General features: G+C 43.8%; 1 protein-coding gene across 1 annotated transcript in view; it reads right to left on the bottom strand.

The window, feature by feature from the left end:
• ZFYVE21 (zinc finger FYVE-type containing 21) overlaps positions 1 to 26,229 on the bottom strand; it is a 66,165-nt gene that overhangs the window by 17,911 nt on the left and 22,025 nt on the right. Inside the window, 3 exon segments of the mRNA XM_033952246.1 lie at positions 10,117 to 10,173; positions 10,176 to 10,207; positions 19,025 to 19,100. Of these exon segments, the coding sequence (XP_033808137.1) occupies positions 10,117 to 10,173; positions 10,176 to 10,207; positions 19,025 to 19,100 (165 nt within the window).

The raw sequence follows: 26,229 nt of genomic DNA on the forward strand, positions 1-26,229 counted from the left end.
GACAATGGGCTGGTGATTTCACTTCCAAAGGTTTCTTTGCTGAGACTTCCCTTCAGGGCAGTTGTTGTTTGGTAAGGGCCAGGTCGACCTCATGGATTCTGTGGTGTTCAGTCTCCCTCAGACCCTGCCTGAGAGCAGACCCAGACCCTCTCAAGGTTCTTGTCGCTCTAATTTTCATAGCTCCATACATTACCACTTGTATTCCAGCGCCACATCTCAGAACAGAGTTCCTGGCAGTGGTTCTCTGGCTACAGACTTACCCAGCCATCCAGATCCTGTACTACGCCACTACCAAGACGACGCACTGCGCCAGACTGGGGGGACCCTCTCTACTGATCAGGGGCAGGCTGTCAGCGTTCTTGCTGGCTTGGGTTTGTATTATGTCCGCCCTGTGGGTTCTGCACTTTATATGGTTAGGCTGCAATTGGACTTCACCCAGCATCAGACCCATCGGTTCGTGAAATATTAAGCAGGGCACCCGGACAAGGCGTTCCCGCATGCAGGCACTGGACAGCGCTTGCTGGATATTCTGATTTTAGAGCGGGTACTGCCCATCTGTCAGGCTCCAGCAGATACTCCATATGTTTTATCATGCCACTGAATGGCTTCAACAGCTGGAGGCCTATTCTGGAGCAGCACCACATATGTGAAGCTCTCAAGCTTCTGTACTCTCACATGGAAACAGTGCAATCTGTTATAGCAGCGGTGACCCTGGGAGAGTCCCTTACCTCTCTGAATTCATGAGGGCATTCTGATCCTTCCAGCTCACCGCAGTTACTTGCAGTCTTCCATCTTATACAAACATTGCCAGTTTTTGGCTCTGCCCTTTGGACTAATGACAGTGACAGCTGCTGATCACGTCACAGAAATAGACCTCGTACTCCTTGGTTACTGGTATGAAATATATTATTTAGCAATAAATGAAAGTTAGCAAAAGACACTGAAATGCAGCACTCAGGGCAGATAAGGATAATATACATACAATGTAGCAGGCTTCTGTCCTAGGATTCATCTCTTCTCCTCCCCTCCTCATGCCAGCCAGCATAACATTTATATACTTATGCTCAGTAGCCTAAGATACAGATTATATACTTGCTTTTCAATTGGTTATATGGAGCCATACTGAAACGTGACATCACCTGATGCCAAAACTGATCTTTCTATATTTCCCTGACAAATGCATTTCCAATACTAAGGCTAATAACTCCAGAGAACAGGCCCCCACCTTCCTGAGTTACACTGTCCTTCGCTAGTACTTCTTAGGAGGACCTCTTATGTATTGTACTGTTCTGAAAAGTCCCAAAACAATGATGCCACAGTCAGGAGATCTGACTGCTGGTTTCTGGAGCAAAGGTGAATCTCTCTCTCTTACTGACAGAGAGGAAAATGACTGCTTAGAAGATTGAATTCATATGCACAATGTCTCTCTTAGAAATATAACTATTTGGGGTTTTGCAGGGGTCTTCGCCTACAATATATGCAGGTCTTATGCTTGCGTCTTCTTCCGCCTATATTTTCATGCAGGTCTTACTCCCAATTCTCCTCCGATTCATCCTCACTAGCAACGACTCTTTGTGCGTTCACTGACTAGGTGATGGCAGTCATAGCGGCTTACCCTGTCTTGGTCAACTGGCTAGTCAGAGTCCCTCATTGGCTGAGGGTCAACACACGGTGGATCAGGTGATCCAGGTGCTGAAGGATTTTACTTGGATTCTGCATTACAGACGGGGAGTCTCTCACCCAAGCAGTCTTGAAATACCTGGGTGTTCTCTTTGACTTGGCTGCAGGCTGCCTCTGCCTTCCAGGAACATGCAGACTGATTCTGCATTCCTGGATTTCTTCCCTTCTACTGGATGTGGTTCCTTGGGCAAGAGTGCACATTCATCCTTTGCAGCTTGTCTTACTCTTGCAGAGCTCCGCACTGGGGTGCGTTGCAGACTGGTTTTGCTATGCAGGGAGGTCTCCCTCTCTCTCTCCATCCTCCCTGGCCCATGATAGGCTGGGTCTTTCAGCAGATCCTCAGGCTGTGTAATAGTAGTAGCTCCAGATTGATGTGTTTTTGCTAGGGTAAAGGCCTTCTGTGGAGCATCCATCTGACTTACTTCTGCAGGGTTCAGTCTGCAATAAGGACCTGGGTCGCTTTGCTCTTATGGCATGGCTCTTGAGCATGCAGCTTTAGACCACAAGAGCTTGTCCGATGTGGTCCTTGGCACTCTTCTCTTATCTAAGATGTCGACTGCTATATCTACTTCTGCTATGGTATAGCAGACTTTCCAGCATTGATGCGCGCAAGACCAAAGCAGTCGTATTCTGCTCCACTTTCAGTGGTACTAGCCTTTCTCCAAGCTGGTTTTGATCAAGGCCTCTCTGCAGCATCCTTTCAGGTCCAAGTGGCTGGGCTCTCTTGTTTTCAAGCCCGGGTCATCCTTCATCTTTGGCATCTCGCTTTGATATTGTCAGATTTCTGACAGGGACTCTTTGCATTGGACTACCGATTTATCTACCGTTCCCTTTCTGGGACCTCACGCTGGTGCTGTTTAGTCTTTCTTCAAGCCCTTTTGGGATGATTCCCTCTTAGCCTTGACACTCCAGATGTTTTTCTTCTGATCGCTGTTCTATCAGTGAACCATGACTCTGGACTCCAAGCTTTCTTGCAATGAACCATTCTTCTGAATTTTGGAGACTGGATTTCCTTGCACACGGTTTTCTTCTTCCTGATGAAGATGGTTTCAGTTTTCCATGTTGATCAGGAAGTGTGTATACCCGTTTCTCAGCCTACTGGTTCAAACACTCAGGATCGTGTTTTGAGGATCCTGGATATGCATGGTGTTCCTCTTCACTATTTGATGGTCACAAATGAGTTCATGTTTCTGACCATTTATTTGGGTTGATTTATTCTATACAGCACTCTCACTGCAAAGGCCTCAATTTCCAGATAGATCCATGAGACTCTTTCGTCAGCCTACATGGTTTCTGGGAAACAGTCTCCCGTTTCTTTTCATGCGCATTCTTCTAGATATGTGACTTCTTCATGGGCCGAAGCTAGAACTATCTCCCCTGAGATTTGCACAGCAGCAAAGTGGTCCTCTATATACCCATTTGCCCTGTTTTGCAAAGTGCATGTGGCAGTGAGACAGGACTCTGCCTTTGGGGACCTCAGTCCTGAGGGTCGGTGCAGTCAGCCCTACCTGGCTTTTGGAGGACTGTTTTTGTACATCCCACTGGTCTAGAATGTTCCACCTATTGCACTGGAAAAAGAGATTATGTACTTACACTGGTAAGCTCTTTTCTAGTAGATAGGTGAGACATTTTAGACTCCCACCCTGTCATTCCTGCACCTATTATTTCAGTTTGATTCATGCATCTCTAAGTTGTACCTTGGATAACAGTCAGCCCTTGGGGGCTGGGAATTATACTGTATCTATGTTCCTCTTTTAGGCGAGAGTAGTTTCTGAGCTCCCTTAAGGCTTTGCAGGCTATTTGCAGCTGATATTTTCATGTTACTCCTTTGAGCAGAACAGTTATTTATGGGTGTCTCTACTTCACGTTGATTTGGTGGCCCTTGGTGCTTGGGTACTAACTGTAGGTAGAGCTAAGGAGCTCAGTGAAGTACAGAAGAGGCACAGAGAAAAATCTGAACTGGATTCCTTCTGCAGATGGCACACAACCATGGGGACACTACCCACTGGTCTAGAATGTCTCATCTATCTACTGGAAAAGAGCTTACCAGGGTAAGTACATAATCTCTTTATATTTATTTACCATTTTTGATTAGTGTCTCTGTCATAATTAGATTTTAAGCTTTTTTTGAACAGGGACCATCTCTTGTATGGTTAATATACAGCACTTGTGCGTCTGGTAGTAATACAGAAATAATAAACTAAGTCATCTTCAGGGCCACCAAAGCATGCGCCCTGATTTTCTTAACTTCGGTGAGAGGCACTTTTGAGTAAATCAGTGATGTGGTTTCAGCTGTGGTTTCAGCAATTTCTTCCCATTTTAGAATTTATAAACTTGTGAAAAGTATTATGTAGCAAAACCCCCCACAAAAAACTAAGTTACTAAGGAGCTGAAAAACAAATAGAAATAAGACTAACATGATCCAGCCTTCTGAGAATAAACTGTTACTGTTAATCTTTTATATACAGTATAGTGCTACAAGGTGCACACAACACTTTAGAGACACAAATACACAACTTTGTTAAATCCCAAAACATTCATATCCCAGAAAGCACAGTTACTTACCGTAACAGGCAGCAGGCAGACAGGCAGCAGGCAGGGACAGCAGGCAGATATTCTTGACTGATGGGTGACGGCACCGACGGAGCCCCGGTACGGACAATTTTAGAGTTATTGCACTCTAAGAACTTGGAAAGTTCTAGCAGGCCGCACCGCGCATGCGCGAGTGCCTTCCCGCCCGACGGAGGCGCGCAGTCCCCAGTTAGGATAAGCCAGCTAAGAAGCCAACCCGGGGAGGTGAGTGGGACGCAAGAATATCTGCCTGCTGTCCCTGGATAACACCTGTTACGGTAAGTAACTGTGTTTTATCCCAGGACGAGCAGGCAGCATATTCTTGACTGATGGGTGACCTCCAAGCTAACAAAAAGAGGGATGGAGGGAAGGTTGGCCATTAGGAAAACAAATTTTGCAAAACAGATTGGCCGAAGTGTCCATCCCGTCTGGAGAAAGCATCCAGACAATAATGCGATGTAAAAGTATGAACTGAGGACCAAGTAGCAGCCTTGCAGATTTCCTCAACAGGAGTTGAACGGAGGAAAGCTACAGATGCTGCCATAGCTCGAACTCTATGGGCCGTGACAGAACCTTCCAGTGTCAGTCCGGCCTGAGCATAACAGAATGAAATGCACGCTGCAAGCCAATTTGACAGCGTACGTTTAGAAACAGGACGTCCCAATTTATTCGGATCAAAGGACAGAAAGAGTTGGGGAGATGATCTGTGGGGCTTAGTACACTCTAAATAGTAAGCTAGAGCCCGCTTACAGTCCAAAGTATGCAGAGCCTGTTCTCCAGAATGAGAGTGAGGTTTCGGAAAGAAGACAGGCAGAACAATGGATTGGTTGAGATGGAATTCCGAGACAACCTTAGGGAGAAACTTTGGATGTGTACGCAGAACCACCTTGTCATGATGAAAGACTGTAAAAGGTGGATCCGCAACTAGTGCATGTAGCTCACTGACCCTCCTGGCAGAGGTAAGGGCAATAAGGAAGAGCACTTTCCAAGTGAGGAACTTGAAAGAAGTTGTAGCCAGAGGTTCAAACGGAGGCTTCATTAAGGCGGAGAGAACCACATTGAGATCCCAGACTACAGGAGGGGCCTTAAGAGGTGGTTTCACTTTGAAAAGACCCCGCATGAATCCGGAAACCAAAGGATGAGCTGAGAGAAGTTTCCCATGAACTGGCTCATGAAAAGCAGCAATAGCACTGAGGTGGACTCTGATGGAAGTAGACTTGAGACCAGAGTCAGACAAAGAAAGAAGGTAATCCAACAAGGTCTCCACTGCCAGGGACGTAGGATTATGATGATGGAGAAGACACCAGGAAGAAAATCGTGTCCACTTCTGATGGTAACATTGCAGAGTGGCCGGTTTCCTGGAGGCATCCAGAATAGAACGAACGGGCTGAGATAACAGAGTATCACTTGAAGTCAGTCCGAGAGATACCAAGCTGTCAGGTGTAGAGACTGGAGGTTGGGATGCAGAAGGGTCTCCTGATGCTGTGTAAGTAGAGAAGGAAACAATGGAAGAAGAATAGGCTCCCTGGAACTGAGTTGAAGTAGAAGGGAGAACCAATGCTGCCTGGGCCACCGTGGAGCGATGAGAATCATGGTGGCTTGTTCCCTCTTGAGCTTGAACAAGGTTCGCAACATGAGAGGAAGCGGAGGGAAAGCATACAGGAACAGATTGGACCAATCAAGGAGAAATGCATCCGCTGCCAGACGGTGAGGAGAGTAGAGTCTGGAGCAGAAGAGGGGCAGCTGGTGATTGTGAGGAGCTGCAAAGAGGTCTATCTGAGGAGTGCCCCACCGAGCGAAGATGGACTGTAGAGTTAAAGGATCGAGTGTCCACTCGTGAGGCTGGAGAATTCTGCTGAGCTTGTCCGCTAAGGAATTCTGTTCCCCCTGAATGTAGATAGCTTTCAGGAATAGTTGGTGATCTGTGGCCCAAGCCCAAATCTTCTGGGCTTCCTGGCACAAGAGGCAAGATCCTGTCCCACCCTGTTTGTTGATGTAGTACATCGCAACTTGATTGTCTGTGCACAGCAGGAGGACTTGAGGAAAGAGAAGATGTTGGAAGGCCTTGAGGGCATAAAACATCGCTCTGAGTTCCAGGAAATTGATGTGATGCTTCATTTCCTGGGCTGTCCAAAGTCCTTGAGTTTGGAACTCGTTCAAATGAGCTCCCCAGGCATAAGGGGAGGCGTCGGTGGTGATGACAAGTTGATGAGGAGGTAGATGGAACAGAAGACCTCTGGAGAGATTCGAGGATATCAACCACCATTGTAGAGACTGACGAAGAGATGATGTCACAGATATGTGTCGTGAGCAAGGATCCGTTGCTTGGGACCACTGGGTAGCTAGGGTCCACTGAGGAGTGCGCAGGTGAAGACGTGCGAAGGATGTGACATCAACTGTGGAGGCCATGTGACCCAAGAGTATCATCATTTGCTTGGCAGAGATGGAACTTTGTGGGAGTACCTGCTGACATAGAGATTGAAGAGTTTGAAGACGGTTGGACGGCAGGAACGCTCTCATGAGGACTGTGTCCAGCACCACTCCAATGAATTGAAGTCTCTGAGTGGGGATGAGATGAGATTTGGGAAGATTGATCTCCCAGAAGTTGTAGAAACAGGATGGTTTGGTTGGTGGCCAGGAGCACTGTCTGAGATGAATTGGCCTTGATTAACCAATCGTCCAAGTAAGGAAAGACCTGAAGGTGGTGAGAGCGTAGAAAGGCAGCCACCACAATCAGACATTTGGTGAACACTCTCGGAGAGGAGGCAAGACCGAAGGGCAGCACCTTGTATTGGTAATGACAATGATTGATCATGAAGCGGAGGTACTGTCTGGAGGCCAGATTGACGGGTACATGAGTGTATGCCTCTTTGAGATCGAGGGAGCATAGCCAGTCGCCTTGATGGAGAAGAGGATAAAGAGTTGCCAGAGAAAGCATCTTGAATTTCTCCTTGACCAAGCATTTGTTGAGATCGCGAAGATCTAGGATGGGTCTGAGATCCCCTGTTTTTTTGGGGACCAGAAAATAACGGGAGTAGAATCCTTGCCCCTTCTGATCTAGAGGAACTTCCTTTATGGCGTTCAGAAGGAGGAGGGATTGAACCTCCTGAAGAAGGAGAGAAGACTGAGAGGTGTTCAAAGCAGACTCTCTTGGCAGACTTTGAGCAGGAAGTGTCTGAAAGTTGAGAGAGTAGCCGTGGCGGATGATGTTGAGGACCCACTGATCCGATGTGATGTGATGTTCTCCCAACGGCTGATGTAACAAGAAAGACGTCCTCCTATGGGTCGAGGGAGATGGGTAGATGGTGGAATACTGGCTATGCTTTTGGAGAACCACGTCAAAAGGGTTGAGTAGACTTTTGTGGTGGAGGAGGCTTCATCTGTTGCTGCTGGGCTGGTCTAGGAGGTTGTCGCTGTTGTTGGCGCTGACGTCTATGCTGTTGAGTAGCCAGTGGCAAGGGACGAGCAGCATAGCGGCTCTGGTAGGCGGATTGTTGGCGAAAAGGCCGAGCAGGTGGAGTCTTTTTCTTAGTCTTCAGGAGAGTATCCCACCGAGTCTCATGGGCAGTTTTTGTGTAGTGGAATCCATGGACTCTCCAAAGAGCTCATCACCTAAACAGGGAGCATTTGCTAGGCGGTCCTGATGATTTACATCGAGCTCCGAGACTCTGAGCCATGCCAACCGACGCATGGCAACAGACATAGCCGTGGCTCTAGACGTCAATTCAAAAGTGTCATAAATTGACCTAACTAGGAATTTTCATAACTGGAGAAGAGAGGAAGAACAGGCATGAAAAGCAGATTTTTTGCTGTCAGGGAGGTACTTTTCAAAAGCAGCCATGTTTTGTATGAGGTGCTTTAAATAAAAGGAAAAATGAAAAGCATAATTCCCTGACCTATTGGCTAACATGGCATTTTGATATAAATGTTTGCCAAATTTGTCCATGGCCTTTCCTTCTCTGCCAGGAGGGACTGAGGCATACACACTAGCTCCCGCTGATTTCTTAAGAGTGGATTCTACCAAAAGAGACTCATGCAGGAGCTGAGGTTTGTCAAAACCAGGAATGGGGATAACTTTGTACAAGGAGTCCAATTTACAAGGAGCTCCTGGTACAGTCAGGGGAGTCTCCAGATTTTTATAAAAGGTCTCCCGTAAGATGTCATGGAGAGGAAGTTTGAGAAATTCCCTTGGAGGCTGGTCAAAGTCCAGAGCATCAAGGAATGCCTTGGATTTCTTAGACTCAGCCTCCAAGGGAATAGAAAGAGATTCACACATCTCTTTTAAGAAAGAGGTAAAGGATGTGGAATCCTGTTTAGAAGAGGGATCTGCAACAAGTTGATCCTCTTCATCAGAGGAACACTCACCCTCAGACAGAAAGGGCTCTTCGGAGTCACCCCACAAATCAGGGTCCCTAATATGAGAGCTACGGTCTCGAGACTCCGGAGTGGAGGGTTCCAGGTGTCGGGATTTGCGCACCGACTTACCCGACCTCATAGACACGGTACCGGGAGATGTTACATGCTGTGTCGGCACCGAAGTCTGCACCGCCTGGTGTTGAGCTCTCGGTTCTGGTGCTAAGATTGGCATCGAAGTCGATGAAGCAGTGTGGACCGGTACCGACAAAGTGGATGCCGATAAAAGAGGGCGCTCCACTGTCGGTACCGGTGGCTCAGACCGGACCGGGACTGGAAGGCTCGGTGTCAAAAGTGCGGGAAGGAGTTGTTGCAACTGTTCCTTAAGTTGCACTTGCAGGACAGCAGCAATCCTCTTGTCCAGCGAAGGCACCGGTACCGCCTTTTTCTTCTGCGGTACCTGCGGTGCCGCTCTACGCCCCGAGGATGAGGAACCCAATGTCGAGGGGCTCACCTCAATAGGGGCGGAGCGCTTCCGTGGGCGCCTTGAGGTCGGCAGGACTGGACTCGCTGCTACTGAGACCGGAGGACGCTCCAATGGGGAAGGCTTCTTAGCCGGCTTACCTGCGGGATGCGACGCCGGCGCGGTGTCGACGAAGTAGGTGCCGACTGAGATGGGGCCGATGTCGGTGCTGCGAAATCAGACATCTCGGCGCCAAATAACAACCGCTGTTGGATCTGGCGGTTTTTTAGCGTTCTCTTTTTTAAAGTTGCACAGCGGGTGCAGGTGGACGCTCGGTGGTCAGGACCAAGACACTGCAGATACCAGTTGTGCGGGTCTGTGAGTGAAATTGGTCGAGCGCACCGCTGGCACTTCTTAAACCCGGGTTGAGGGGGCATGAAGGTAAAAACGGCTTCTGCCAAATCGAAGGCCGAGGCCTCGATGGTGGCAACAGGCCCCGCCGGGGCGAAACCGAAAAAATGAAAAAGAAAACAAAATTAGTTTTTTGTTTAAACAAAGAAAAGAAAGCAAAAGAAGGAAATAATATTTCCGATAAAGTTTACGCGAGCGGGAAGGCGATAAGGAACAAAAGTTTTCAACAGCCGTTGAAACGTGCGTCTTCTTAGCTCCGCGGAAACTAAGAAACTGGGGACCGCGCGCCTCCGTCGGGCAGGAAGGCACTCGCGCGTGCGCGGTGCGGCCTGCTAGAACTTTCCAAGTTCTTAGAGTGCAATCACTCTAAAATTGTCCGTACCGGGGCTCCGTCGGTGTCGTCACCCATCAGTCAAGAATATGCTGCCTGCTTGTCCTGGGATAATTAATTTTTTCACAAAATACTTTCTCTCTCATTTAATGCAGACAATGAAATGGAAGGTGAGAATTAGTTCCAACAAATATGCTTACTTGACAATAGCTAATTTAGCAAGTCATATTTAATTTTCATAAGGATTTAGCAATTATACCCATTCTCAGATTCAGAGAGAAAAGTAAGTTTGTTCTCTGCATTTTACCTCCTGGAGTAAATCCTTCAGTGAGAATCTGAACACTTGAAATCCGAGAAAATTCTATTCATAATGACTGTTTCCATCCAAAAACAGACACCTAGACAGAAAAGTAAATATGGCTTGAGATCTGTTTTAATAATTAAACAGAAAGCATGTGTTAACAGCATTTTACGTGGGCTAGTGGCAATCCTCTGCATTTTCATGCAGCAGAACTGGGTTCCATTCCCAAGCTTAGGTCTTCTGCATCCCAATGAGATTGGCCTCTCGGTTTTAACAATAAAGTCCCAATATGATCTCAATACAAACTTCAACACCTTTAGAATGGGTACATGCCATGAAAACTCCTAGCAGCCATTTGCAAAGTAAATGCAGTTACCATTGTGATAGTAACAAGGTTGGACTGGAGGAAGGTTGCTATGCACTCATGACTGCCTCAGGCATAAACTCAGATTGTAAGCCCTCCAGGACAAGGGTACCTACTGTACCCGATTGTACACAATTTCAAGAGCAGAGTAGCACATTTATTGTTTGGTAAGCAAAAATCTCAAATTATAGAAAGGAGGCTATCTGTGAAAGATCTGGTTGACTAAAGATTATTGGTTTGAAGGAATTGTTCAAAGGGAGGGAGAGGCAGGACCAGACATTCTTAATAGAGAATGACACGGGGAAAAAAATTTGTCCCCGTTCCCGCCCCATCCCATCCCCGTCAAAAAGAAAATAACCGAAACAATAAGAAATACTCAATTACTGTCACTCATGCTCAGTGAAACAGACAGAAACCAAAGCGTCTAGTATCAACTACACCAGATCTGAAGTAAACAGAATTACCAACCTCACAAACAAAACAATTATAAATCACTCACAAATCAACATTCAAATTCTCAAAAGCCAATTTGCTTAGATGTGTAACCATGGAAACTTGACAGCCTAAATACAATATTTCACAAAGTCTTTAAGTTGTAAACTCAGTCAGTTTATGAAAAACTTTCCTGCAAAACAATAAATAATACAAATATAACTCCTTCATAGCCACTGTACTCCTTACCTTCACTACTTTGCCACATCTCAAAATGAATATCTTTTCAAAGCATTAATTAGCTTTTCTGCATTCTGATTTTATATTCAGGGGAAAGCAAAAATGATAACGTTAAGTACGTGTTTTAAGTTGCCATGACAAAAACCCAGTGTGGTAAAAAAAAAAAATATGCATGGGGGAAGCAAAGAATCTAATAGGACAGGCTTCTCAGGCTCTGGGTCTCCGTACCTACAGATTGACTTCCCCATGGTTGCTGCTGTTTCTCTGTCCTGGCTGTCGGCCATTGTTTGTGTCCCTTCTTCAGCTTATGTTCTTAAGTTGCGTGCAGCTGCCGAAACTTCTTCTCTGACGCAACTTCCTGTTTCCGGTCAGAGGAGAAGTTTCAACTTTCAAGCAGCCGCATATGACTTTTTGAAACGCTTGTGCCACTGGGAGACAAAAATGAAAATTGTCAGGAAGGTATGGTAAGGAGGAGGGAGGGAGATGCCTGGACAGCGGCGATCGGGAGGGAGGGGGATTCTGGACCGCGTGGTTTTCCCTCACTTCACTGCAGAGACAAGGCCATTCACCGCTCCACAGGGCGGTGAATGGCCTTGTCCCCGTGGTGACCACTTTTTTTCTGTTCCCGTTTCGATAGGTTACCCGCAGATAATAACATAGAAACATAGAAGATGACGGCAGAAAAGGGCTACAGCCCATCAAATCTGCCCACTCTGCATACCCACCCCCCTGTCTAAGCCCTAATGACCCAGTTTCCTTATCTTGACCCTCGTAGGGATCCCACATGGGTATCCCATTTATTCTTGAAGTCTGGCACACTGTCTGCCTCGATCACCTGCACTGGAAGCTTGTTCCAATGATCAACCACTCTCTCTGTGAAGAAATACTTTTTGGTGTCGCCATGAAATTTTCCGCCCCTGAGTTTGAGCGGGTGCCCTCTTGTGGCCGAGGGTCCCTTGAGAAAGAAAATATCATCTTCCACTTCGACACGTCCTGTGAGGTACTTAAATGTTTCGATCATGTCTCCCCTCTCCCTACGTTCCTCGAGAGTGTAGAGCTGCAATTTGTTCAGTCTCTCTTCATACGAGAGACCCTTGAGCCCTGAGATCATCCTGGTGGCCGTCCGCTGAACCGATTCAATTCTGCGCACATCTTTACTGTAATGTGGCCTCCAGAATTGCACACAGTACTCCAGATGAGGTCTCACCATGGCCCTGTACAACGGCATTATGACTTCAGGCTTTCGGCTGACGAAACTTTTATTGATACAACCCAATATCTGCCTTGCCTTAGATGAAGCCTTCTCCACTTGATTGGCAGTTTTCATGTCTGCACTGATGATTACTCCTAAATCTCTGTGTCATTCTCTAGTTCTGAACCCTGGGACTGCCTGTATTCATTTTTAAATTTAGCATGTGAACAGGGTCTTTTCACAAAGTTGTTAGCATCTAATCACTAACCCTTCCGTTGAAAGATGGAAAATGATTCAAACAGAATTGCTCTAATTATCTTCTAGTGACCAATATACCTTTTCTAGCTCAACTACTTGAAGTGGAAGTAACAGATAAACTATTTGAGTATCTAATGAAATTTAAGCTCTTGGAGTGTATGCAATCAGGTTTGCATAAAGACTTTAGTATAGAAACTTGCTTAACATTGATTGCTGAATTGAAATTTATTTTAGAAAAAGGCAATATAGTTCTATTATAATTTGATATGGTATTTTATTCTTTCAACTCAATTCTATAGGGATAACTGGTAATGTGCTATTGTGGTTCCTAAGGTTTTTTTTTTTAAACAAAGGGGTCCTTTTATCAAGCTGCGGTATGGGTTTAACGCGCGTAATACCACGCGTTAAACTGCCTGCTGTGCTAGCCACTAACGCCTGCATTGAGCAGGCGTTAGTTTTTTAGCCGGCTACGGGGGTTAGTGCGTGATGAAATTTCCAACGCGGTAACTCCGCTAGCGCGGCTTCATAAAAGGACCCCAAAGACATTACAGAGTTAAAATGAGATTTCTGGAGTATTATCTCTAGGTTGTAGGGTTTCCCAGGGATCCTCCATTATTTCCTATATTATTTCATGTTTATTTGAACTCTTTGGCAAAATGCTATGTTCTATGGGAATAATATCTTATTTATGCAGATAATAATAATAATAATAATAATAATCATCATTTATTTCTATAAACCGCCAAACCATCAGTTCATGGCGGTTTACACAATTGTATTACACTAGAGCAGGCGTAAGCAATTCTGGTCCTCGAGAGCTGGAGCCAGGTCAGGTTTTTAGGATATCCACAATGAATACGTATGAGATGGATTTGCATGTACTGCCTCCTTGAGATGCAAATCTGTCTCATGCATATTTATTGTGGATATCCTAAAAACATGACCTGCCTCTGGCTCTCGAGGACTGGAATTGCCTACCCCTGCATTAGGGAATAGAAATGCAAAGTCATAAAAAAATGTTAAAAATAGAAGAAAACACAATTCAAAATAAAAGCACTAGGGAAAAGATACAACCTTGTAAAACTTGTAGAAGATAGTGATTACACAGTACAATTAATTACAATATAGTAAATAGAAATTACACAATACAGTTGATTGTATGAATAATCATGAATTGATTCAAAGCTTTATACCTTAATAAATTTACAAAAATAAAATCAATTTTGTATTTCATATTTTTTTGAATAGTTAAGTTTTAAGATCTTTCCGGAATTGATAACAGGTGAGGGATGGAGAGATAAGGTCATTCAAACATGAATTCATTACTCCTGCCTGGAATGCCAAGGTCCTATCCAAGAATTTTTTTATAACGGCATGCTTTAACTGAGGGGAAAGAGAACCAACCTGAGCTTCGTGTATTTTTCTTAATAGTATAAAATCTAAAATGGGAAGAGAGATAAGTTGGTGCTAAACCAAATAAAATTTTAACACAGATATAACCAAATTTAAATAACACTCTGGCTTCAAACAGCAACCAGTGAAGCTTTTGATAATATAAACTGATATGATCATTTTTTTTAAATTAAAAATCAAACGAATTGCTGTATTTTGTATTAGTCTCAATAGACTGATTTTTTTTTTTTTTATAAATAGATATTACAGTAATCTAATATGGAAAGAATTGATGACTGAACCAAAATTTTAAAGGATATAAAATCAAAATATTTCCTAATGGTACGCAACTTCCAAAGGGTAGTAAAGCATCTCTTGACCATTAAATCTGTGTGAGCTTTAAAAGATAAAGAATGGTTTAATGTAACACCTAATACTTTTAAGTAGAAACTATGGGATAATTTTGGCCATTTAAGAAGAGCGTTGTTTCAGTAAGTTTGTCATTTGGGCTAGCAAGGAAAAACTTCATTTTGCCTGGGTTGAGTTTCAGTTTAAATGTGGAAGTCCAGTTTTCCACTTGTGTATAAATGAGAGCAATTTGATTCAACACTTCTGTTGTGAAAGCAGTTTAAGGAATGAGTATTGTTATATCATCTGCGTAAATGTAAAATTTTGCTTGGAAACTGAATAATAAATAACCCATTGATGCTAAATAATACACAACTGATCTTTCTTGTCTAACAATCTTTACTACAGATATATAATTCTCTCTCTCTGTTTTGATGAAAATGATTGGATGAAATTTCATTCTTTAAAACTGAAAGCTTCAGCAATTGGAACCCTCATTTTGAATATTTTTACTTATCTCGGAATACTGAAAATGTAAAATCCCATGACTAGATTTCAAAATGCAACTTGGAATGTGTCTAAAATAGGATTTCTATTCAAAAGGTATAAGATGTTGATAGATTTATGAAGACAGCAGGTGCATTTAGCTTGTCTGCAAGAAACCTGCCTCGATGAAACTAAAAAGGCACTGAGTTCATGATGTACTCTATGCCTTTTCAGGACAGAGGACTCCTGGGCTGGCAATTTTACTAGGTAAAGGTTTGACAGGTACAGTTGAGAAAGTTATTAAGGACCCTGAAAGTAGATACTGCACATTTTTATCTTATGGCCCTAGCAGGCTCTAAAACTGGTAACTGTTAATTTAATTTTAAAAAATGATATACCGCTGATTTACTATTCTTAGTGGTTTGCATTAAAACAGTATCAGTAATGCACACACAAATCAGATCAAAAATAGCTTGCCTTATGGAAATAAATGCCTGAGAAAACAAATGTGCTTTCAGCAATTTTCTAAATTCATTCAAAGATTCAGATATTCTAATACTCTTTGGAAGTGCATTCCATAAATGGGGTCCAACCACCATGAAAACTGACTCTCTATACATATCAAGTCTTATTTGCTTAAAATCTTGGACATCAAGTGAAACCTGATTCCCTGAACACAAAGGACATCCTGGTACTTGAATCTTCAAGGTAACAGCAAGACAAAAAGGTTGTTCATGTAAAATCTAAAAATTAATGTCAAAATCTTGAACTGAATACGCCAATGAATGGGTAACCAATGCAGATGTTTAAGGATCAGTGTAATGTGCCCATAACAAGGACATCCTGAAATAAGTCTTATAGCTCTTTCTCAGGCAAACCAACTAATAGTGAATTACAGTAATCAAATAATGGTTAAAGATAGGTTTGTAAAACAATTTGAAAATTCAAAGCGCTCAGTAGTTTCTTTAGAATATATATAACCCTTTCAACTTCAAGAAAATTTTCATGATCATTGTTTTTACATATGGCTTTATTACTAATCAAAAAGTACTCCAAGATACTTAATTTCTTTCACAATCGGAATCATAAGATCTCCAAACAAAAAGAAATCTGGAAATGAAGAATTCAATCTACCTGAGAGTAAGAGAACTTGTGTTTTAGAGTTATTAACCGACAACCAAGATTTAATAGTATTCATACACAGAGTCAAGAATGAAATGTATCAGGAATCAACTCATGGACATGAAAATAAAACTGAATATTATCCGTGTATAGCCGATAACATACTCCTAGATAACTGAAAATATTAGAGTGGTGCAATATAAATATTAAAAGTTTAGATAGGACTTTTGCAGGGCTCCTGAACTGATCTTTTCCCAAGAACACTTAGTCCTTAACTTCGTCTGGAACTGCCATTATGTTTAAATTTAAAACAAATTGGTAAGTCTGGTGAATGCTTTGGACAAAGACTTGGCAATAGCCTCCTTGTGTTTCAATCTTGCCCTTTTTTTCCCAACAGAACAATTTTTTTTTTAAAAAGGGGGGGAACTCTTATTCCTAGCCTAATGTTTTCTCCTTCTCCCGTCTCCATATCCTAGACTTCATGGCTTCATTGTAACTAACCTCTTCATTCTTTCCTCATATTCCTACTTATGACTGTAGACCTTGTCCTTGTTAATGGTCTTAGTTTGTTTCCCCACCCCTTTTTTAAAAATGATACTGTAAACCACTTAGATTTTAACCCTGATTTTATATTTGCAGTATATCAAGTAAATTGAACTTTGATTACTGTAATCTTTCCAAATCGTTTTTTTTCCTATATGTTTCAGTGATGTTTGCATTGTCAATGTCAGTCTATAAGCCTTTGTGTGTTTTTATTCCCTAACCCTTATTTTATTGCAAACTGCTTAGATTTTAACTCTTGTTTTATATTGGCAGTATATCAAATAACATGAACTTGTTCGGATATTTCTGGATTTCTGAAAGAAGCAGCAATTTGTTGAGTGGTACTTTTACAGGAAGAGGTGCTTCTTGCCAGTAGCGGATGTAGTTGAGACTAACAAAGAGAACCAGTTCTTTGATGCCCCTGCCTTTCTTTGGCAGTAAGAAAGAACTGCTGCTGGAACAGAAATATCTTAATACTGTAGCTGGCCTTCATCATCCACCGTGCATGGTGGAAAGCCCTAGGTGCTCAAAATGATAGCTTTGCTTCATCTGCATCTGGGCAGCCGCCAAGAAAAATTAAACGGAGCTCAAAAAGCTCCTTGGATGTGATGCATCCAAGGCTGCTCTGCAGAAAGTTGCAAGTTCTTTCCAAAGGACTGATATCTGCATCAAACATATCGTCCGCAATAACCTCATACGAATCCTGGTCTACGTATGGCCAAATTTGCTGAAATCTTCTGAACAAAGTAACACCTGGTCCTTCACTAACTCCAAACAGTTGGGTGAAGACACTTCTAAGCCCCAGTTCCATCATACAACGTTGACAGGTGAGCCAGGCTAACTCTTGTTCTACTGATGATTCAACAAAGATGCATGCACCGTTCTTCAGGCCTGTATTACTCACAGTGGTATCAAACACCAGTTCCCAGACTTATCTCTGAAGACTCCACTCATCCAATACTATGAGAGAAAGGCTTAAGCTTGCTGTCTGCTTGTTCCACAGCCAATTTTTTGGACTCCGAGTAACCTCTCTTCATTGCCAGTGACAAGTACTGCAATTCCATTGACCATTTCTTTAGTTCCAGTAATGTCCAGGAGGAGTTTTCCATCCCGATGCAGCAGTAATGGAGTTGCTGTTTCAAGGAATTCAGAGTAGCTGTCTCCTCACAGTTCTTGCACCACGAATGTCGGAGTGAGCTTCTTGACAATATTATTTAATTTACGCCATGGCCAAGTGTTTTAGCAACAGCACCAATGACAAATGTAGCACCCCCTTCTGACAAATAAGCACAATCTAACGCTCCGGCAACTTCACGATGTGCAGCTTCAGTCATTTTGACTGAGAACTGGAACAAATAGTTCTGTTGACGTCAAAATCAGCATCTGAATTTGAACAACTTGTCAGAGTCAACTTCAGCAATATTCTTGACATCAGATAATTCATTAGTCAGAGGGAGAGAAGTTGCAGTTGGCTGTGTAGAATTACTGACAATGTCATTTTCTGCCTCTACTTTGGTTGTAAACTTGCTAAATCATTATTCTTCCATTCTCTTTCTTGCAAGCATAGTGTCAATGCTGGCCATGTTGCATGATGAAACATCTTGACTACATGATTAGAAATTGTCAGCCTTCTTTGATTTTCATTGTGACTAATGCATCACTGGTAGAAACATTAAAAAGATGGATGAGACGTTCTTTGAGGGCTTCTTGATTCACCAGATCACACTGGTTGCATCTGTGCCAATTCTTTTTTTAGCTTTTCACATTCATCATAAAGCTTCATCAATATGCAAATTCCTGAGTCTATTCACTGATGTGGTATTCTCACAAGCTGCCAAATTTCCAAGACCTTGAATATGGCCAGATGAGCTGCCTCTTTCAAAGCAGCCTTTTTGTCAGACTGTAACTACATCATTAATCGAAGAACATCCCTATTGGCTGGAAGATGGGAACTGGACAGTACATCAGTGCCCTTCCCTAGCAGCTATACTGCAGCACCGTTTCTAGGCTTTGACATTCTTACTTCTTAGTTTTTATCCTAAAATGTGACATCAATTTGGTTTTCAACTGCCTATTTATCACTAAACTAACTTTCTGCTTTGTAGCAGCAGTACAAGTTACTAAGTTATTATTCAAATAACAATAAAAATGTTGTAAATAACAGCTTCAAAGAATAGCTATTTCGTATCCAACCAATATTACCACATTGTTATGAATAGCCTAGCCAGCCATATTATTAGGATATCGTAGGACCATGAGTGACCTTTAAATCTGTCCCAAACTACTTCAAATTTTAACCAAATCTTATCTACATGAGGTAGAACATATTCAGACTTGTAGAGGCATGTTCTGATAAGGCTGAATTTTTAACACCCAGTCTTATGAATCACCCTACTGTATTGTATTGTGGACAGGAATCTCTGGGCCTTGAGATGGTACCTGCAATCACATTTTGTCTAGTTCTGGTTTATAAATCAATGCCTTACCATTCAGCACTGCACCTACCGAGTCCTAAAACTTGTATCTTCAGTTCTCACCTGTGGTTATTGGAAAGTCGGCATACCATGGTCTCTGATTTTTCTGACGTTTCAGCAGTCACAAAGAATGTAGCACCTGTAGGTAAACATCTTTTGTTCAAACACTGTTTTGCTAAAATACCTCAGAAGCTGTTCAGAAAGGCATTTCAGTTCTACAAGCAGTTAAACTCCTTTACCCCATCTTCTGTTCAGTGGTGATCCAAGAGGGATACTGCTCTCATAACTCCTGATTATTTTCTCTATTGCTCAGGGCACATCACCCTTCTTTCCTCTAGTTGTGAGCCAACACCTCCTGAGTATTAAGTGGTGTTCCCACTGCAGCACTCTCAGCTGGTCAACACTGGGTTAGACATGCAAGTCCCATGCGGGGCTTCTAACATGCATGGCCAGAACCCATTTGATGGTGTAGGAATACAGCCAGTGGTAGATCATCACTATAAGCAGAGGCATACCATGCCATACCAGAATGAAGAAAGGTAGCAGCACTGGCAATAGCCAGCGCAAGTTGGTACAAGAAAAAATTAGTGTTTATCTGCAAGGGCAGGAAGGACCAGCTTTCTCTTCCACGGGATAGTGCTGAGGAAGAGAGCAGCAGCATGTGATTAGGTACAGGCTAGGGTTAAAGGAAGCTGAAATTAGGCAAAAGAGCAGATCATAGGGGTTGGGGAGGAGAAACTTTTGGATTGCAAAACTATGCAACTTTTCACGTCCATTTCTCCTCCCATCATCTATGTCTTCCCCAAATAGATTCTGTGTGAAAGATAGACTGAGTGGGCTGAGGCAGATGGGAGATGGTTTCCCCCCAATAACCTATAGAAGTTAGTAGAAGGGGAAGCAGCACCTCCTATCACATCTGCTCCACACATACACACACTTCATTCACCACCTACTGTCCCATGTCTTTTGTGCCCTGAGTAAAGTGGCTGGGAGAGAAAAAATATGTATATCCCTGTCCCCCAGTTGGATGCAACAGGCTGAATCAAGGGGAAGAGAGTGCAAGACTGTATGCATGTGTATGAACACTCATTGAGATCGGCATGGAGGGGAGCAGAAGGACAGGGACACAGAGGGAAGATGCTAGACATGGGGGAAGGGTGTAGGCAAGGAAGAGAGGAGATATGCAGGATATAGGAAAGTTTATAAAAACAGAGGGGAGATGAAGGGCATGGAGAGGAGGACAAGGACACAGGGGCAATGCCAGACATGGGAGGGATATATGGACACAGAGGGAAGATGCTAGACATGGGGTAGAACATGAACACAGAAGGGAGATGGACACAGGGAAGATCCTGAAAAGGGAAGTATAGGCCAGGGGTTCTTAACACATAGTACACATACCCCAGGGAGTACACATACCACTATCAAGGGGTATGTGGCATTGTCTTATCTCCTCATCTTCTGTCATCGTCTTCTCTCCTCCCTCCCCTAGCTAGCAGCGGCAGTTCACTGTGTGCTTGAGTTTGACAAGGGTCTTGAGAATCAGAGGGAATGGAGGGAACGCATAGAGAAACTGATTCGTCCATTCCAGAATGAAAGCATCTGCCTCGAGGCGATGAGAAGAGCATATCATGGAGCAGAACTGAGGCAGTTTGCTGTTGTGGGGAGACGCAAAGAGGTCTATCTGAGGTGTTCCCCATTGAGCAAAAATGTGATGTAGAGGTGAGGAATTGAGTGTCCATTCGTGAGGTTGTAGAAGACGACTCAATTTGTCCGCCAGACAGTTTTGCTGCCCTTGGATGTAGACAACTCTGAGGAAGGTGTTGTGAAGGATTGCCCAATTCCAAAGCTTCAGAGCTTCTAAACAAAGAGGGAGAGATCCGGTTCCTCCCTGCTTGTTGACATAATACATGGCGACTTGGTTGTCTGTGCGAATGAGGACTACCTGGTTGTGAAGAAGATGCTGAAAAGCTTTGAGAGCACTGAAGATCTCTCTGAGTTCCAACAATTTGATGTGACATTGATAATCCGTGCTGGACCAATGGCCTCGAGTATGGAGACCATCGAGATGAGCCCCCCAAGTGTAGGTTGAAGAATCTGTCGTGAGAATCTTCTGATGAGGGGGACGTGTGGAATAGCAAACTTCTGGAAAGATTGGAAGAGAGCATCCATCAATGGAGAGATTGTCTCAATGAAGGAGTTACTGTAATGTGTTGAGAAAGTGGGTCGCAAGCTTGCTGCTACTGAGATGCCAGGGTCCACTGAGGAATTTGGAGGTGAAGTCTGGCAAAAGGAGTCACGTGAATTGTAGAAGCCATGTGACCGAGAAGAACCATCATTTGTCTTGCCAAGATTGACGTGAGGGAAGACACTTGTTGGCAAAGGTGAATGAGAGTGTCCCGACGTGATTGAGGCAAGAATGCTCTGAGTTGAACAGTATCCAGTATGGCTCCAATAAAGGACATAACTGTTTGAGAAGGACATAACTGGGACTTTGGAAAATTCAAACCCCAGACTTTGGAGAAATGTAATAGTCTGCTGGGTCGCTACAATAACCTCCTTTTGAGACGATGCTTTGATGAGCCAGTCGTCCAGATATGGGAAGACTTGAAGGCCCTGTGTCCACAGGGCTGCTGCAGCCACCACCACCAGGCACTTCATGAAGAATCTGGGAATGAGGCGAGGCCAAAAGGAAGGACCCGGTACTGAAGATGGAGATTCCCCACCCGAAATCTCAGGAATCTGCGAGCGGCTGGATGAATTGGGATATGAGTATAAGCCTCCTTGAGATCTAGAGAGCATAATCAATCGCATTGATCCATCAGGAGATACAGTGTTGGAAGAGAGAGCATGCAAAACTTTTCTTTGACAAGAAATTTGTTGAGTGCTCTGAGGTCCAGGCTAGGTGGCAAATCTCCCATTTTCTTCGAGACTAGAAAATAACGGGAATAAAAATCTGTGTTCCGTTGGGTCAAGGGAACTTCCTCGACAGCTCGGAGGCAAAGAAGGGCATGAGCTTCCTGAAGAAGGGGAAGTTGCGACATGCTAGAAGGAAACTCTCTTTGAGGGAGATCTGGGGGAACTTGAAGAAATTGAGGTGACTAACCCTCCAGAATAGTAACATAGTAGATGACAGCAGATAAAGACCCGAAAGGTCCATCCAGTCTGCCCAACCTGATTCAATGATGGTGCGAACCCAGAGGTATGATGTAATCTGCTCCCACTGTTGGTAAAAATGATGGAGCCGACCTCCTAGGGGAAGAAGAGAAGTCTGATGGATGCAGGTGGATGTTATGCTCAAACTTAGATTGTCAAAAAGACTGTGCTGGCTTAGCTGCAGCAGGAGTCTGGGGGTTTTGTTGACGCTGCTGCTGTGGCTGTTTCCTAGGTGGAGGCCTGGAGAAAGCTGGAGTGGATTTTTGTGGCTATCGATCTGGAGGCGCCTATAAGGTTTGGAGCTGGAGTTTTAGCCTTAGGTCGAATCAAAGAGGCAACGCTCATGCTCTGAGAGACGCTTAGTGGCAGCCTCAATGGAGTCATCAAAGAACTCATTATCTTGGCACGGTAAATTGGCTAGACGATCTTGCAAGTTAGGGTCCATGTCCACAATACATAGCCAAGCCAGATGCCGCATTGCTACAGCAAAAGCAGTGACCCGAGATGACATTTCAAAGGCATCATAAGTGGCTTGAAGCATGAAAAGATATATTTGAGAGAGGGTCTGCTGAAGTTGTTGGAACGCAGGCAATGGGTGTTCAGCCAGATCTGGAAAGAAGTAGGGCATAGTCTTAATGTGAACATGAAGTTGTAATAGGATGTGAACATGAAGTTGTAATTCAAGATCCTGTTTGCCATCATGGAATTTTGATAAAGACGGTGTCCAAATCTATCCATCGTGTGGCCCTCTCTGCCTGGAGGGATGGCAGCATAAACCTTGGTGGGGTTAGACGATTCCACCACTAAGGATTGGTGAGACAATTGCGGCTTCTCAAACCCTTTACAAGGAACCGTGCGGTAACGAGATTCCACTTTAGAGGGGATAGCCGGAATTGAATAAGGAGTCTCGAGATTCCTGAGAAAAGTTTGTTTCAAAACAGGATTCATGGGAAGTCTCATGGTGTCCTTTGGCGGACGAGGCAATTCCATTTCAGCCAAATATTCAGGAGTATACTTAGATTCAGACTGAAGATCAATCTGAAAAGCCTTACTCATATCAAAAATGAATCTTGAAAAAGATGTGGATTTTGAAGCCAAAGGCTCCTCAGGAGGAGAAGTGGAGCGAGACCCAGTCGCTGCTGAGTAAGATGGAGAAGCCTCCCTGGAGTATTGAGAAGGCATGTCTGTATCCAATGTAAGAGTCACTGAAGAAGCTCCGCTCTGTGATATAGGCGGAGTGAGAGCGTGCTTATGTTTAAGAAGCCTCGATGGAGAAGTCCCAGGAAAATTGAGAACCTCGACTTGTGCCTCATAGAGACAGTCAAAGGAGGATCCCTCTTAGATGGTCTCGAGAGAGAAGTTTGGGGCCTGGATGTGCCTCGAGGTGGAGAAGCACGAGGCGTTGAAAGCTTCAGAGTTCGAGACCTATGCCTGGGCTTGGAAGGGGTCTCGATGGGCCTCGACGAACGAGGCATAGGAGACTCTGTAGTCTTCTGAGGAGACTCTTTAGTCTTCTTGGAGGAGTGCTTCGAGTGAGGCCTCGAACGAGGCTTGTCCCCCACGTCTCGAACAGGGTGAGTAGCTGGAGACTCAGACCTGGAAGGACAAGGACAATGGTCGAGATCGACGAGGTTTTGCTTGAGGTGCCTCGACAGAATGCTCAGGCTGGCTCGCAGAAAGCAGGGTCGAGGCAGAGGCAAGCATGGCCAAAACAGTGGTAAGCTGCGTGGTCAGTATAGCTTGTAGCATGTCCTTGAAGACAGGCACCGAGACCAATGACTCTGGTCTGGAAGGTGCAGCAGTGCGCTCCATTGAGGGCGACCTCGAAGATGAGTATTCCCTATGTTTAGAAGCACGCTTAGAAGGAGGTCTCGTAGAGGCCGGCATGACTGCACTTGTTGCCTGGATTGCCTGCGACTCAGCAGGAGGCTTCGTAGGTAGCATACCTGCGGTGCAGCACTCGCGAACTCTTTGAAAGTTCTACAAGCAAATCTGTCCGCTACGGGACTCCGTGGATGACGTCACCCACATGTTGAGAATATGCTTCCTGCTTGTCCTGGGATAAATGATATACTGGGGGGAAGGGGAGATGTCAGATCTGGAGATGTCAGACTACTGGAAGGGGGAGGGAGGGAAGGAGAGAGATGTTGGACCATTGAAGAAGGGGGGGAAGGGCGGGAAAGAGACAGATGTCGGACCACAGTAAGGGGGAGGGAATGAGAGGAAGAGATGGTAGATTGAGAAAAAAGCAGAAAATGGAAAAAAAATGTTGAATGTTAAAATTTAATGCGAAAGATGGATGTAGGGTTTATTCCAAAACCAAACAAGGGGAAATTCAAATAAATGCAGGGGGAATTAGAAACAATTTCACTGAAAATAGCAATTCCACATTGATCCTGAATCACATTTGTTTGAATGATATAGATCTTTAATCAGGTAATAATTACTTCATGTTCTCACAGAATGCTAGTTCATAAGGCGCCAACTGTAAAAAGAAAAAAATCTTCTACCAGTGGTGCAAAATAGTGGTCTAATCGTGACACATACACTTCCCCCTCCTGATTTCAATTATTTGCGATTTCCTACAACCGGAATCACCCCTACCTCCCTCCCGCCTCCTGGACCTTACCTGGTGGTCTAGCGGTGTTTTGGGGCAGGAGTGATCTTCCTGCTCTCCTGCTCCGTGCTGATCACTCATTCAAAATGGCTGCCGTGAGTTCTCATAGTCTCTCGAGACTATGACGGGAACTCATTGCAGTCATTTTGAATGAGTGATCTGCTCGGGGCAGGAGTGTAGGAAGATCACTTCTGCCCCGAAAAACCACTAGACCACCAGGTAAGGTCCGGGAAGGCGGTGGTGGGTCAGAGTCGGCCCAAAAGTTATTCTCAAATTTTCAATATTCACGGGCTGGCTCTGCCCCTAACCTCCGCAAATATTGAGGGAGGAGTGTACTATTGGCAAAAGGTGCTTTGAAATACTGTCCACTTTAAAGCCAGGGTTACTTCACCAAGCAAAATGCCTTTTGCTATTGGTTACCTGTTGATGTATTATACTGGTGGACAGTATTTCAAAGCACCTTTTGGCAATGATTAGACTACTATTTTGTACCGCTGGTAGAAGATTTTTTTCTTTTTACCGCTTGGCGCCTTGTGAACTAGTATTCTATGAGCACATGAAGTAATTATTACCTGATACAAGATCTATGCCATTCAAACAAATGTGATTCAGGATTTATGTGAGGTTGCTATTTTCAGTACAGATGGATGTAGGGCAGAATATGAAAAAGAGAAAAACAGTCAATGTATAAGAAGGATCTGGAAACACAGTTAAGAGCACAGATAGAAGAAAGTACAACCAGAGACATAGAAAGGATGATTAGAAAAATAAAAATCACCAGACAATAAAGGTAGGAAAAATGATTTTAGTTTCAATTTAGTGATCAAAATGTCAGTTTTGAGAATTTATATCTGCTGTCTATATTTTGCACTATATTTGTCTATTTTTCTATAGTGGTTTCTAAGGTGGCATATTTTAAAGTCATCTGCCTTGACCTCTTTAAAAAACAAACCAGAATATAAATGATGATTAAAATTTTCTGTGTACAGCGTGCTTTGTGTAGTTTAATTAATTTTGTAGTTACAATTATGTATTGTTAATAAGATTACATAGTGTTTACATGAAAAATGAATAGAAGAAGTTACATTATAATTAGTACTATTATAATAAGGGCAGAGTCTGGGGTAGAGCTTGGGTGGGGGTACTCAATTGACATTTGTTAGACTTAGGGGGTACTTGGCTTGAAGAAGTTGAAACAATGGTATAGGGGATATAGCAAAGCGAGATGCTGAACATGAGGACCCAGTTATGGACTATGTTTGGCGAGCACGGAGAAAGAAAGAGAGATTATGTACTTACCCTGGTAAGCCTTTTTCAATAGATAGGTGAGACATTCTAAACAGATGGGTAATATCCCTATAGCAGTGTGCTGCAGAAGGAATCTACTTTGGATTTTTCACTCTGCTTCTGCTATACTAGAGAATGATACAGGGAAAAAAATTTGTCCTCATCTCCGCCCCATCCCCAAAAACCATCCGACCCATCCGCATAAGCC

The sequence above is a fragment of the Geotrypetes seraphini genome, chromosome 7, assembly GCF_902459505.1.
Source record: "Geotrypetes seraphini chromosome 7, aGeoSer1.1, whole genome shotgun sequence".
Taxonomy (NCBI): Eukaryota; Metazoa; Chordata; class Amphibia; order Gymnophiona; family Dermophiidae; genus Geotrypetes; species Geotrypetes seraphini.